Source organism: Acomys russatus, chromosome 25, assembly GCF_903995435.1.
Source record: "Acomys russatus chromosome 25, mAcoRus1.1, whole genome shotgun sequence".
Taxonomy (NCBI): domain Eukaryota; kingdom Metazoa; phylum Chordata; class Mammalia; order Rodentia; family Muridae; genus Acomys; species Acomys russatus.
The window spans coordinates 39736957-39752649 of NC_067161.1; the positions used below are offsets into that span (position 1 = coordinate 39736957).

Genomic DNA, 15693 nt, shown 5'->3' on the forward strand with positions numbered 1-15693 from the left:
TTTGTAAGTTCGAGGCCAGCCTGGTCTGCAGAGTGAGTTCCAGCACAGCCAGGGCTACACAGAGAAACCCTGTCTCAAAAACAAGAACAAAAAACAAACAGAATAGTGCTGCAGTGAACGCGAAGTGCACCTGTCCTTTTTACATACTGGTGTAATTTCCCTTGAGTGTAATTTCCAAGTGTTGGGAAGCTTCGTAGGGTAATTTTTATTTCTAATTTCTTGAGGGATCTCAGCCCTGACTCACAGGGACAAGTGAAGTGAGCTTCACCTGGCATTGCTGCCCAGCTAACACAATTCATATGTTTTCATGTGATACCCTTTCTTGTTTGTATATAAAATAACGTGTTTATCAGAGGGTGCACCCCAAGGAGGCACGCAGAGAAGGACTTGAGGCTGGACTTTCTCAATAGCTCCCAGCCTAGAGCACCTGAGCCCTGCACTGTCTACTGAGTCACAGAGAGCAAGCACTCCACCCAGCCCAGGGCCACGTGCGCCTCCCTAGAAGTTCTACCTAACCCTTTAGGAACACCAGGAAAACTAGGTCAAGTAGGGCCTGGCCTGGTGCCTCACTCAAGTGACAGGTGTAAGAGTGGCTCAAGCAAAACTTGATGGGCACAGGGAAAAGATGAGGAAGGGTCTGGCCTGGATTGTTGGGCAGGAGTCTCCACAGCTTATGCCAAACACAGGCCACTTTCACCAATGTCACACTGTTCCCAAGGGCAGGCCACTTTCACCAATGTCACACCATTTCCAAGGCAGTGTGGGCCAATGTGGCTGCTCTGAAGGTCTCAATAGCCAGGGAAGTTTATCTGAATTCCCCAGCACCCACAGCTGGCTGGGATCCCAACACCCACAGTCTATGCCCTCTCCTTGGGCTCCTGATGGACCCAACCTGGCCCGGCTACCACCCTCCTCCAGGCCACCTCCCTTCATCTCCACTCCTTCTCTTATCCCAGTTACCAGTGTCTTTATCTTATATGCTCAGTACAGCTGGCTGTGCCCCTTAGAAGATTTTTTTTTTTTTTTTTTTTGGCTGCTGCTGCAACTGACCTGAAGGTGAGAGTTGGTTATTTTCTGTTGGCAGTAACAGGGCTCAACAGAAGCTGGTGAGCTTGTCTTTTTTTTTTTTTTTTTCCTTCTTCTTCTTCTTCTGGTTTCTAAGTTCCCCTCCTGTACCACCAGGAGACCAGCTGGCTCACTTAGCCTGTGGCCTATCTGAAGTTTCCAGGGAACGGAACCAATTCCCTCAAGGTCAACAGAATCGGGAAAGCAGGCAGCAGGCTCAGAGGTAAGTGAGTGCTTTCTTCTTTAATGGCACGCCTCAGTGTTTTAGTCTGGATCTCTCCCCATGCTCAAAGGGCAGGGAGACCCCGTGGCTGTCCTAGTATGCATGAACCAAAACACACAAGACAGGACATAGTAGATATAATGGCTGTGGCAGGACTGGCTGCTGACTTCCCAAAACTTGCTCTCTAAACATATTAGTGCTTCTCTGTTGCCATGTCTGTTTGTCTAATTCACCATGTCTAATGTGTCCCCAGTAGATATGGCAATGCCACGCCCTGGAGACGCTACTCTGCCAAGATTCTTGGTCCCCTTCATCTTCCTGCAGCTCCTGCCTTCTGGGAACGGTAGGACAGCACCCCGTTTCTGGTTCTAGGGGTACCCAGAGTCAAACTGAAGCCTCTGGTTGAAGCTAAGGACCAAGGGAACTCTCAAAAGAGTAAAATGGGGCATAAGGGGAGCCCCTGCCTCCTGCATGCGACCTAACCTAGGCCTTCCATTTGCATCTCTTAGGAAAAGCAGATTTCCATGTCCTTGGACCTCCGGACCCACTTCTGGCCATAGTAGGGCAAGACAAAGAGTTGCCTTGCAAACTGTCACCCAACATCAGTGCTGAGGGCATGGAGCTGAGGTGGTACAGAAACCGGACCTCACAGGCTGTGCATGTGCACAAGAACGCGGAGGACGTGTGGCAAGAGCAGATGAGGGAATATGAGGGAAGGACCACGTTCCTCGGCAATCACATGGCCAGGGGAGAGGCTGCTGTGAGAATACACAATGTCACCCCGTTTGATAACGGGACCTATCACTGCCTCTTCAAGGAGCACACATCCAACAGCCAGGCCACCCTGTGGCTGAAGGTGGCAGGTGAGGGTTGCCATGGTCTTCTACTCTGCTTGGGAGCTTCTCTCAGCATCAGCTGCAATTCCAGACTATGGCCTCCAAAGCCCTAAAGCTGGAAAAGCTTTAGTGACACCAGCTTCCAGACAAAGATACTTCCCCACAGGCTCTGTGTAGCGAGTGTCCCCCCAGGACGGGGTTCTGAATAGAAAGCTGTTTCCCATCACACCCTTGTACCAGAAAGAGAGCACAGATGTGGCGGGTGGGGGTTGGGGTCAAGGTGTGGAAACAGCTGGGAGGCAGAAAGACAGAATAAACAGGAGACAGAGGGAGAAATAAAGCAAGGGAGAGGAAAATGAAGAAGGCAGGAACACAGAGAAATAACAGAGAAACAGGAAGGGAGGGGCTGGAACAGATGGGGATGAGGACAGTGGGAGGGAGAAGGAGTGGGGAGATAGGGAGGGAGATTGAGATTATTTGGGAATATGGAGAAGTTCACCTAGGTGAGCAGAATTTGTTCGTTGTGGTCAGAAAGATCCTAGCTCCTTCCTCGTTCTCATGCTTAGTAGGAAACTTTGGGTTTTTTCCTCTTAAACCTGCTCTCGTTTCACTTGACTGTTCCATGTGGAATTAAGGTGCTGCGTCAGTGGTTTACTCACACAGATGGGTGGTCCATGAAGATTCATAGAACCTACTAAACATCCACAAGACATCCCGTTCCCCCATGGGAGCAACTGTAGCTCTCCAGGATCTGAGCTGATGTCTCTTCCTTCAGGGTGGGGCTCATCACCCAGAATCCGTGTGACCGACACCCAGGACAAAGGCATACAGGCAGAGTGCACCTCAGCAGGCTGGTTCCCAGAGCCTAAGGTGGAGTGGCTGGACCTCAGAGGACAGCCAGTGCCCGCCAAGACTGGCTTCTTGGCTTCAGGCAGCACTGGCCTCTTGGCTGTGGTATCCATTGTGACTCTGCAGGACAGGGCTGTGGGGAGCCTGACTTGCTCCATCTCCAATCCCCTCCTCCCCGAGAAGAATGTGACTGAGACTTACCTGCTTGGTGAGTATCTGTTCAATTCTGCCATCAAAGCCACCAGCACAGGAGTGCAGGCCCTGGGTGGCAGGGATGTTAGGAGGCTATGTGGGCAGACCCAGAGAAGACCCTCTGGCAGCCTGGCCAAGAGGGTCACAGGAGGGATGTTTGTTTCCAAGGTGAAGCATCAATAGTGGTGCAGGGAGGTCCACTAGGAAAGCAAGAAAGATAAATCTGATACTGGCTTTTCTGGTGCTATTGTTTTAATAGATTTTTTTTTTTTAAAGAGAAGTTTTAGTTGATGGCAAATTTAATCAGAAAATGCAAAAATTTATGCCAGGTGCTGGCAGGGTATATCTTTAATCCCAGCACTTGGGAGGCAGAGGCAGGCAGATCTCTGTGAGCTTAAGGCCAGCCTGGTCTACAGAGTGAGTTCCAAGATAGCCAGGGCTACATAGAAAAAACCCCAGTCTTGAAAAAACAGCAGCAAGAACAACAAAGATTATTTTTATGTGTACGAGTGTATACTGAGTGTATGTAAGTACACTGTGTGAGCACAGTGCTCTTGGAACTGGAGTTACAGGTGGCTGTTGCGAGCCTCCAATGTGGTGCTGGAAATGGGACCTTCCAGTGGAAGGGTAGCAGAGCTCTTAGCCACTAAAATGTCTCTCCAGCCCTTGGCCTTTCTATATACCTCATCTCACAGGCATAACTCCCCCAGGAATGAAAGTCCAGAAGGGGAAGCTCACAGCAATGGACAGACAGGACCCACTAGGGTCAGCAAGTGCATGGTTTGCTGGTGCTGGGTGCTCTGGGGTGTGGACACAGGAGAATGGCACCTGCTCGCCAGGTCTCTAGGCTGCCTGCAAGCCTACTGCACTCCCTAGTTCCCACTTACTGCCGGGAGCATCCTGACCCTTTTCTTCTTCTCCTCCTCCTCCTCCTCCTTCTCCTCTTCCTTCTCTTCCTCCTTCTTTTGCCTTTCCCCTGTGTTCTATGGGTAAAACCACACCAAGTGTGTTCCTTTCAGCCTGGCTTCTTTTTGTTACAGTATGTAAGGATCTTTGCCTGACATCTTGATTACTGTCCTGTTGCTGTGAGGAGACACCATGACCCAGGCAACTTACAGAAAAAAAAACCAAAACAAAACAGAAACCCATTTAATCGGGGGTATGCTTACAGTTTCAGAGGGTGGGTCCTTTTCCATCATGGCAAGAGCCATGGTGGCAGGCAGGCAGGCATGGTGCTGGAGAAGGCACTGAGAGCTCAAGACGCAGGCTGAGAGAGAAAGACACACTGGGCCTGCTGTGGGCTTTTGAAACCTCAAAGCCAAGCCCCCAGTGACACACCTCCTCCAGCAAGGCCACATGTAATCCTCTCCAAATAGTTCCACTAACTGGGGACTAAGCATTTAAACATACAAGCTTATGGGGGGCCATCCCCATTCAAACTACCACACTTGATACATTATTTCTTTTGAGGGCCGAATAATTATTCCACTGTCTGGATAGACCACAGTTTAATTTACCTATTTATTCAGTAAAGGACACATTTATCTCGCCATTTAAACTTTTATTTCTTTAAAAACTTGGGGGTTTTGTTTGTTTGTTTTGTTTTGTTTGTTGTTGTTGTTGTTGTTGTTGTTGTTTTGTTTGACTTTTTGAAGAAGGATATCAGTGTAAGCCTGGCTGGCCTGGAACTCACAAGGACCATCCTAGAGGTGAGACCCCGCTCTCAGGACTTTCCACCTCCCAGAGCCCACTTCATCCTCATCTAAGGGGCTGGAATTTCAATGTTTCGGGACATTCAGGTTGTAGCACTGTGTATCAGAAGACAGCTAGTTTTTTGTTTTGTTTTGTTCTGAATCCTTTTTAGAAAGGTCTGTAAACACTGTGTTCCTTGATTTTGGAATGTCGTTGCTGTTGTTGTTGTTGCTGTTGTTGTTGGTGGTGGTGGTGGTGGTGTGTGTGTGTGTGTAATAAAGACGGTCCCCCAACCCACCCTGTTACCCTTGATGCCCTCAGCCTCCCTATTGAGAAAGCATCTGTCCGTGGAACGGGGACCAGCTCTGCCCTTGATCCTCACGGCACTGGGGCTCGTCTTGGCAGCGATCGCCTGTGCCTTTGGGAAGCATTACCAAGACAAGCATAAGACAAGTCAGGAAGAAGAAGCAGATCCAGAAGCTGGTGATGAGGCTGAGCCCTTCCATGGTGAGTGAGGCGGTGATGCCGCTCTGCTCTGAGGCTCTGCCTTTGCGTCACGCAACAACACAGCAGGGACAGAGGGGATGGCTAGTGATATTTTCCAACAACACCATGCCCAGTGGAAACCCTTCAGCACCGAGAGATGTCTTGGTCAGTTATTCTTCACGAGCAATTCTGGGCAGACTACAGGGCCTCCTGGGAGAGAGGCGTGAGCTTGAAGATTGGGCTAGTCCTTTCTCCACCACTGAAACCAAACACTGGAGGAGGCTGAGTTATGCATAAAGGAATGTTTATTTAGCTTATGTTTTCAGGCTGAAATGTCCATGTGGTGAGGGCTGTTTGGCTGTGTCACATCATGGTGGATGGAAAGACAGAATAAGCAAGGGATGTGGGGATGGGGTCAGATGGGCACTAATCAGGGTCCCCGGAGAACTGAAGAATGCTCTCATGAGTCCATTACTTTGCTTGAGGCTCCATCTCTTAAAAGTCCCCCCATCCCTCACTGCTCACACCGAGAACCAGGCTTCTAACATATAAACCTTGAGGACACATGCCAGTCACATGCAACCCAAAGAAAAGCCCACATCTGGAGTGCTGGCTGTGGGGTGCAGGTACAAATTGCATGTTTTCTGTGTGCTGGAGGTGGTCTCTGCCACCCAGTCTTTCTGTCTCTGTCTGAGTTTAGCACGCACACTGGGAGCTGTCTCAGGCAGTGCTCACACCTCTTCAAGTAGCCTTAATCTTTGCCTTCCCTGTCCCCACCTGTTTCAGGGGACAAACACAGTTTAAATGGGAACAGTAAAAGATTTCCAGAGATGGAAGGAAACCTTTATATGGGAGACAAAGCTTGGATCCCTCATCCATGCAGGGATGAGGGGGCAAAAGCCATGTTTGACACTTCCCTCTCTCTACAGCGAGTCTGTCCCTGGACCCTGAAACTGCCAGTCCAAAACTCATGGTGTCTGAGGATCATAAAAGTGTGAAGCGGCTGCTATTTGACCAGGACCTGTCCCCCAATTTTAGAAGATTTGACCAGGACCCCTGCATCCTGGCTCAACAGCGATTTGAGGCAGGGAGACACTACTGGGAAGTGGAGGTTGGGGCCAGGAGGGCCTGGATTCTGGGTGTGTGTTTGGAAAGTTTGGAACGGGAAGGAAGGATCCCCAAGTCACCCCAGCATGGCCTCTGGGCACTGGAGTTTTACAAGAAGAAACTCCAGGCCCTCTCCTACCCCAGGACTCACCTGTCTCCTCCGGAGCCCCTCTGGCGGGTGGGCATCTTCTTAGACTTTGAGGCAGGGAAGATCTCTTTTCATGATGCGACCAATGGCTCCCTGATCTATGTGTTCTCCGGGATGTCCTTTTCTGGTCCCCTACAGCCATTCTTTTGCCTCTGGACCCATGACCCCAGGCCCCTGACCATATGTTCAGTGGTCAAAGAGACGGAAGAAAACACAGAATCCTCTGGAGGCCTGGGGACTCCTGACATGTCCTTAGGAGACAGGAGCTCCTGCCTTCTTGCCCACCCTACTCCTGGTACTAGTTATCAATTTCCCCCATAAAAATATGGCAATACACCAGGAGCTGGATACGCTCCCTCTGCCAAATTCCTGTGCCAAATGCAGTCATCCCTGCCCCCAGGAGGAGGGATGAATTTCTAAAGGTGTTGTCATTGGGAGATATTGAAAGAGATTGAGGTTAAAGGAAGTCACTGATGTACCCTAACCCCATAGATCTGGTGTTCTTGAAAGAAGGGAGGTCGGGACCTGGAGAGGTGGCACTCACTAGCCAAGGAGACCAGCAATGCCCTGGTCTCACGCTTCTAACCTCTGGGACAGTAGTTCCTACTGAGTAAGAATCGTGTGACTCTCCAATGCTGCCCTCCCTCAGTGAGGAAAAGTACACAATAAGTACACCAGGGGGTGTTTTGCTGTATTCTTAGAGTTGTATGTATTTAGAATGTATGTATGTATGTATGTATGTATGTATGTATGTATGTATGTAGAATGCTCAGCTCAGTGGTGGATGTGTTATGATTGCACAATAAATTGCAGTTCATCTTTCTCTCGTCCACTTCTTTTCTTTCCTTTCCTCCTCACTTTCCTCTCCCTCCTTCCTACCTTCTTTCTGTTAAATGATTTTATTTTTAACTATGTGGATGCGTGTGTTTGTGCACATGTGTGCAGTGCCCACAGAAGCCAGGGGAGGGCATCTGATCCCCTGACACTGAAGTTAAGCGGTTGTGAGCTGACAGATGAGGGTGCTGGGAACACAACTTGGGGCTTCCGTAAGAGCAGCCAGGGCTCTTAATTGTAGAACCATCTCTCCAGGCCCTCCCCTCTTGTTTTTCCCCCTCTAATCTCTTTCTACCTTAAATCTGTTCCCCTCACTACGATAGACTAGTTCAAGCTACACAAAGGCAAAAGATCCCAGGATTCCTAAGTTAGCAAGAACAGAAACCACATCCTCCGCCGTATTGAGGGAGAAAACAGATGAGAAGGGGGTGTTAACAGACAGTTGAGAACACAAAACAAGAGCACAGATGGACTGTGCATGGACTCAGCTCTCAGCTGCCTGGGTTTCTTCCACTCCAAGACTATGGGCAGAAGGGAAAAAGAGCCCAGGGGGACGGGTGCTGAGAAATGCAGTTCTCTAGTGATGTGTCGCCGGTGGCGGGCCCCAAGAGAAACACAGAGTCACACTGTGCCCCAGACCCAATATTTCCTCATGCTGCTTGTTGCAAGGTGGAACAGGGCTATGTTGGTGTTGCCGGTGTGGCATTCAGGACGCCACTCCAGGGGACTGGGACTTAAGTGCTCTGGCCTAAAAGCTCCTTTTTCCTCCATGTTCTGAAATATTGGCAGGGCTGGCTTCTCTAGGACGCGTGGGAGGAACATCTAAGCCAGGCCTCCCTCCCAGTGACTGGTGGAGTCTAGCTCCCCCTGACTAGCAGGAGCTGCAAATGCTGGCCCTGCTCTTCTCTATGTCTCTCTCTAAAATCTTTCTCTCAGACACACCAGTCCAGCCCAGAGTCCACTTTAACACAGGCTGACTCCACCCTGAGGTTGGTAACTTGATTGCACCTGCGGAGACCTTTCTCTCCAAATGATCCCAGTCAGGGGTGCGAGAGGTTCCGACTCCCACATATCGGGGGAACAGTCAATCTAGTGAGTTGGAGTTGAAGGGCACTGGAGGGGCGGTGGGCTCAGCTTTTGCCTTAGAATGTCTCCTCAGAATGAGGAGATCATTATCCATAAGGACTGTAGTAGTCTCTACATGTTTGAGAGAGACAAGGTCCTTAGACACAGATGAGGAGTGCGTAGTGTTTTGGGTGCTCAGTTAAAGGCAGTCATAATTAGTCAGTGGATTAGCAAGGCTTTGAAGAGAGGCTGTCATCTATTTAGAAAGAAATGGGAGAAGAGGGGGGGGGAACTCAGTAAAAGACCCCTGGCCTCATCACCTGCATATTACAGTTTTTCAACCTTGGGGTGATAATGTTTTAACTTTTTCTTTATCAGTGTGATATTTATATGCAACAAATTTGCTAGATTAAAAAAAATTATGTATATTCCAGGGCCTCTGCCTTCTGAGTTTGGGATTAAAGGAATGTGCCACCACTGCATGGCTAGAGGTTCTTCAGTTTAGTTTAGTTTTTTTTTTTTTTTTTAAAGATTTATTTATTTACTATGTATACAGTGCTTGCCTGCATGTATCCCTGCAGGTCAGAAGAGGGCATCAAATCACATTATAGATGGTTGTGAGCTGCCATGTGGCTGCTGGGAATTGAACTCAGGACCTCTGGAAGAGCAGCAAGTGCTCTTAACCACTGAGCCATCTCTCCATCCCTGTTTTTGTTTTTAAGATTTGTGTATTTTATACATGTGGGTGTTTTGTCTGCACACCAGGAGGTAGTGTATGCCTTTAATCTCAGGAGGCAGAGGCAGGCAGGGCTCTGAGTTTGATGACACCAACCTGGTCTACAGAGAAAGTTCTAGGACAGGACTACATAAGGAAACAAAAAACAGCTCTCTCCCCCTCCCCCTCCTCTGTGTGTGTGTGCGTACCTGTAATGGCCAGATTCCTTGAAGCCGCACTTAAGGCACTTGTGAGCTGTAGAATATGGGTGCCGGAATCAGCACCGCTGTTCTTACGATGGAGCAGCAGGTATTTTTCATTGCTGAACCCTCTCTCCAGTTTCAAGCTTTCTTGTTTGAAGGGTACAGCATGGTGAACATTGGTCAAAGTACACAGTCACTTAGCAGCACCATCAAGAGATCAGAGTCTTTCTCCAGTAAAGTTCTCCTGGATTTGTTGGAACTTGATCCCCATCTGTGGTTCTGCCCTATGTAGCCACTTATGCTGTAGCTTTTGCTTTGATTTTTTTCTCTCTCTCGTTCTTGGGCTTAATTTGAAGTGAACCCATTTAAATTGTGGAGTACTAATGATACCATTGGGCTGAGAACTTTCATTTTCTCTTGGTGCTCTATTTGATACACCTATGCAATGATCCCTTTTTACATGTTTTGGAATTTAAAATAAACGAAATCATATTATAACCTTTTTAAAAGCTCTGCATTGGTTCATTTCCTGTTATCCTAACAAAATACTTGTAGCTGGAAAATATGAAGAGAAATGTTTCTTAGCTCACACTTTTGAGGGCTCATAGGAAGACAACGTGGGGAACACCAAGAGGGTGTCTAATTTTCACCACCCAATCAACAAACAGCCTTTCTCTCCACTTCTGTCCTGGTTTGTTTTTTGTTTTGTTGTCAGCTTGACACAAGCGAGAGTGTTTTTTATGGGAAGAGGGACACAACTGAGAAAATACTCCCATCAGACTGCCTGTAGGCAAAGACTGTTTTCTTGATTCATTATTGATGTGAGAGGCCCCAGTCGGCTGTGGGTGGTGCCAGCCCTGAGCAGGTGGCCCTGGGAAGCAGGCTGGGCAATTTAGTAAGCAGTATCCATTCATGACTTCTGCCTCAGTTCCTGCCTCCAGGTTTCTGCCCCCAATTCCTCCTCATGATGAACTATACCTGTACGCTGAAACCTTTTCCTCCTCAAGTTGTGTTTGGTCGTGGTATTTCATCACAGAAATAGAAAAGCAAAGGATGACAACTTCTAAAGTCCCCAATATCAGCTGTGACTGCCTGAATGAGAAATGCCCCAACAGGCTCGTGTGTTTCGACACTTGGTCCCTGGCTGGTGGCGCTGTTTAAGAAGATTGAAGAGGGGGAGCCTTGATGGGAGAAGTATGTTATTGGGGGCAGGCTGTGAGGGTTTATAGCCTGACCCACTTCCAGTTTGTCCTCTCTGCTTCCTATGTGTGGCTGAAAAGGGATCCCTAGCTTCCGGATTCAGCTGCCTGCTGCCATACCTTCCCTGACAATATGGACACTTCCTCCAAAACCGTTAGCCCAAGTTTACTTTCTTTCTTATGTTTCTTCTGCTCATGATATTTTGTCACAGGAACTGAAAAGTAATCCAGCAGCTGAACAGGGAGGCGGACTCCAGCTTTATGTTGGTTTTTTGTCAGGATAACTGGGCTGGACTGGAACTCAGATTCTCCTGCCTCAGTCTCCCGGGGTGCCAGCATTGGTGTAGTACGGATTTCCTGCCTGCTGCCCCTTGCTCCAGTAAGGCTCTCAGCCGACTGAGGGATGCCATCCACATTGGTGAGCTGATAATTTCCTCAGTCCCTCATGAAGACACGGAGCAACAGCATGTCATCAAAAAACTGGGCTTTGCTTTGCTCAATCCTGCTGGGACATTAACCACCATGGGCTTCGTGGGAAGGTAGGAGGGGCATGTTATCTGTTATCTTTACATGCTGGGAAATAAGCGAGGGGGGTTGGGGTGGAAACGACTGAATGCAGGTCAGGGGACAAGTTATGAGTGTTGGTTCTCTCCTTCCAGTGTAGCTTCCAGGGACTGAACTCACTCAGGTAGTCAGGCTTGGTGCCAAGAATGCGCGAACACCCAGGACTTGCGGGGGACCTAGTCGGTTACTTTTGCTCTTTGGTGGAAGCTGAGTGGTTAACATAGGAACTAAAACAGGGAGCTGGCACTCGCTGGTTTTTTTTAAATTAGTTTCAGACAGGGCTTCACTTTGCAGCCCTGGCTGTCTTATCCTATGTGTGGGAGTCAAAGCTCGGGACAGTGCCTACCACCTGAAACAGGAAGAGAACTTAACCTGCTTAGGGTCCAAGAACTTTTTGAAGGAACCACAGCTGTTTTGGACAAAGCAGACTCTCTAGCATATTGCGCTGTACTACCTCAGCCAGGCCACTAGGGAGAGATTCCTCACTCTGGTCCCGGGATAGAACTAGGACACCATTAAGCTACCTACCCAGATACTCCCGTTAGCTCTAAAGAACCTTTGGTTTTCCAAGAAGAGCCGAAGGTGGATAAAACCTCAGTGGCTGGTGGCCTTGTGGCCATCCTAGCACTGTGGATGGCCGGATTACACGGCTTCTTGTGCTGCGATCAACTCCACAGCTCACAGACCTCCGTGCTGGAGGGGCAGAGCACTTGATGGTAAGTGGGGAGACCTCATGATTCATGTAAGGTGTGAAATCGAGGACGTAATCCAACTGTTAAAAATGAGTAAACAACCCTCGGGCTCTTATAAATGGTTGGTCTAGCTACCAAAGGCATTCAGAAACCCTAAGGTCTTATTGGCTGCACTGTCCAATCAGAAGAGCCCAGAAAGTCTCCTCATTTGCATATTACCCAGAGTCTATGAAAATTTGTGTTTTCTGTACTTTTACCTCAGGACACAGATTCCTCAAAGATCCCAACTTTGGATACAGGTGATTTTTGTCCTTTACCAGGACACAGAGCTGTCCAGAGAGGGGTGCCTTGCCCTCACGACCCCTACAGTTGAGACTCAGGAGTGTAAATACCAGCCTCAGGGGACAGTCAGGAGGCCAATGTTGAAAGGTAGAGCACGCCTTTGCAATGGATAGAAGGCATGGCCCTTTATGATTGAGCCTGGTATTGAACTTGGGTCTATAACCAGAGGCCACCATATACCCATGGAATCTGTTCCTCAGGACAGTAAATGGAGAAAGCCTATTTGTGCTTCAGCTTTCCAGGGACCACAGTTCAAAGCAAAAACAATGTAGGGTAGCATGTCCTGAGGTTCGTGTCCTATAGGGCTGCAGGAGGGAGCTGTGCTTTGCCTGCATGACTCCTCTGGCTAAGACGACTCTAAGGAATCCAAGAACTGCTGAACCAGGACAAGCTGGCCTCTGGCGTGTCTATAGGAAGCCATCTTTTTTACTGACTCACTTGACCCAGCAGTGAGCTGGGCACCCCAGGCACCCTGAAAAGTAAGGCAGTGCACTCAGTTGGTCTGGTGTAGGAAGAGGGTGGGGAGCAAGTTAGGGAAATAAGGGGCTTGACTAGAGGAAAGGTTGGGTGCTGTGAGACTACCCTACAGGTCTGCATGTTCAGTCGGAGGCCAAGGGATAAAATTTTAGAGCCCCTAGTAATCAAATACCAACCTTTGTTTAGGAAAGGAATCACAGGTACTCAGAAACTGCCTGTGCAAAATACCGAGACAAATGCTTGTCCTGTCACATGCCTGATCCTTGCTGCAGCCAGGCCAAGGGCCCTGTGTAGCTATTATAGCACAACCGTCTGTCTACCCTTGATTGCAACCCCTCACACCCCAAAATGAAATCTTGCTAAAAACCAGACTATTTGCTCCGTGAGAGTTCCATCCTGGTGCTGTCCGTAGCTGTTTGGCTTCTGAAGTTTTCTCAGCACTTAGCCTTGTTTGTCTCCAAGAAATTCCTTAACAGTACATTCCTTTTCCTGAATGACAGCTTAATAGACTCTTTGTTTCCACTCAACTATATATCTTCAAATTAAAATTCTCTTATGGAAATAAAACACCTCACATGGGCATCAAGAGGCACAAAACTTATGTCTTTTTAGCTGGCTTCTGGTTATTTGGGGTCTTCGCTAGAGAAAACTAGGTGGGTGTGAGAACTGGCCTTTGAACTGACCTGCCTGGGGCAGAAGACGTTAGAGTTGCAGTTTTCATTGAGGAATAAATGCCACAGGTTTGACCCAGAGCCTCACAAGAATGCCCCAAAGGGAGTTAAGAACTTCATCTGCACTCTGCAGGGGAGGTGCTGCCAGGGAACCCCTGGATCTTCAAGGCCCAACTAAATGACCTGCTCGTTGGAATAGGGCCAGTCTGCTCACAGGCTCCACATCTATTAGAGATCAAAGATAACCAGAAAAACCCATCTCATCTAGAATGTACTTTATACTTTTAACCTCACCATTTTCCCCAAACCATATAAAACTGGTTGACAGCATCAGTTATATTACACATTGGAAGTAAATACCAGATGCTGTGCATAGGCTGTAGACAAGGATGTGCACCCTTAAGAGTCTGGTACCTGAGGACTAGAACCAGCCCCCAGTGGGCAGGCACGGAGTACCCACAGTTCTGCATTAGCCAGCTGCATTACCTGCTATCAAGCAAGCACACTAACTGTACTCATCATGACAATACCGTAGCAGAAAACCCAAGCAAGGTCAGACTGAAATGCCTTAAAATCTGGCTGTTCCCCATACAGGGAAGATCCCAGGAAAAACAAAAATACTTGCTGCTCTTCCCACTTGTTTGGTATTGAGGATGTGTCTGTGTAATCATTTTCCATGTAGCCATTAAACTCATGACAATAAGCCTGCCAAAGCTTCCTTGGTGTGGCCATGCCCAGCTCTATCTTTTCTCACCTTCCAGTCTTCCCCCACTCAACCCCCACTTGAACCGTTTCTCTGTGATAGCCCTGGCTGTCCTAGAATTCACTCTGTAGACCAGGCTGACCTCAAACTCAACAGAGATCTGCCTGTGTCTGCCTCCCAAGTGCTAGGATTAAAGGTGTGCGTGTCCATGCTCAACCCTCTTTTCAAAGTTGGTACTGTCTTCACTCCCCACATCCTAATCATTTTTACTTCTCATCTCACAGGCAGCCAACCCTTTGGGTTCCATTAATGCTGGCATCGTCTCCTCTGGTATCCAACCTGTACCTTATAGATCATCTGCAGATAAAGGATACCTATCAAATCACCATAGCCCACTATCTAATTGTATTTGTCTTTGTAGACCAGCCAAAAGGATATAAGGATGGACATGTCTGTATAGACCATGTACTTTTTTTTTTTTTTTTAACTTAACTATGGTACCCTGAAGGCCCCTCGTGTAATCCTATCCAGCTTGTCTCTTCTGTCCCACAGGGTCCATCCTCCATACAACCTTCCTTCCACCTCCCTGGCAGAGGAACCCCATCAGCCACTCTTGCAAAAGTGAGGGGAGCAGAGGACCTTGAGGACCTGGGAATGGATGTCCTTGGGTCACTGTGCCTTTAAATCTGTCAAACTCTTGAGTGCTGACATTCACCCAGCAGTAATGGTAGAGTACAACACGCTGTCTCTGGCATTCTGCCTTTAGGCTTCTGCTGTACCACTGTGAAATCTCTCCTAATGCAGTATTAGGGAAGGTGCGACCTTGAGAAGCCATGTGGTGAGAAGGGTGGGGCCTCACACAGGATCAGTGCTCCACTAGAGAGCTGCCATTCTTCCTTGCCAGATAGCACAGGGAGGACATCTATGAACTAGGATGTAGGCCTCAGCAGGTAGGGGATCTGCCACCAAACCAGATTCAGGATGCCAGCTCCCTGAATGGTCCAGTGGGGGGAAAGGGACAAAGTTAAAGTTGGCCAACGTCAGGAGGAACACAAAAAGAATGGCAGATTCCTCTCCAGTGAAAAAGGCCAGCGCAGGATCTAATGAGCCCTGATACTGAGGTACTCAGAGGTCCCAATTCTGGAATGGACCAGGGTTTGGGGGGGGGGGGCATCGGTGTCCTGTGTGGCAGCCGCTTAGCGTGCTGTTGACAGTGTGGGTGAACTGCAAACTACTACTGGCAAGCAGAGCTGTGGCGAAAACTCGAGGCCTTTTCAAGACTGCACTTTACACACCCAGCCCATCTACTAGAGTCACAGGGCCAGGAAAGAGGGATCGTCCAGCACGGGTCAGAGGTACTTACTTAGACAAGGGTGTAAGTTTTTCTGGACCAAGGCTAAGATCTGAGAGACAAACCCATTACTTGTTTCTTGGCTACAACCAGGTGGCCAGTCCCAGATTGCCTGGCATTCTCTTCACCTGCCATTCTATTACTTTAATTTTCACATCTGCCCTTAACAGGTCACATTCTGTCACAAAGAGGCACACTACTCAGGGCTGTAGGTCTCAATGTCATTTACATCTGTTCCTGCCTTCCTTTTCTTTCCTGGTACTCACAGGGATGCTCCAC

General features: G+C 48.5%; 1 protein-coding gene across 1 annotated transcript; it reads left to right on the forward strand.

Annotated features, from left to right (window-relative positions):
• The first annotated feature begins 1546 nt into the window (after positions 1-1546).
• On the forward strand, positions 1547-6919 carry LOC127208303 (butyrophilin-like protein 10). Its single transcript, XM_051167704.1, has 5 exons — positions 1547-1631; positions 1798-2151; positions 2900-3181; positions 5179-5364; positions 6273-6919. Exons 1-5 carry the CDS (start codon positions 1547-1549, stop codon positions 6917-6919), a joined length of 1554 nt encoding a protein of 517 aa, XP_051023661.1.
• Positions 6920-15693: the final 8774 nt, after the last annotated feature.

Coding starts and splice junctions, on each gene's coding strand:
- LOC127208303 (XM_051167704.1), top strand. CDS start 1,547: ATGGCAATGCCACGCCCTGGAGACGCTACTCTGCCAAGATTCTTGGTC. Junction 1,632..1,797: donor GCTCCTGCCTTCTGGGAACG/GTAGGACAGCAC, acceptor TGCATCTCTTAG/GAAAAGCAGATTTCCATGTC. Junction 2,152..2,899: donor CCTGTGGCTGAAGGTGGCAG/GTGAGGGTTGCC, acceptor CTCTTCCTTCAG/GGTGGGGCTCATCACCCAGA.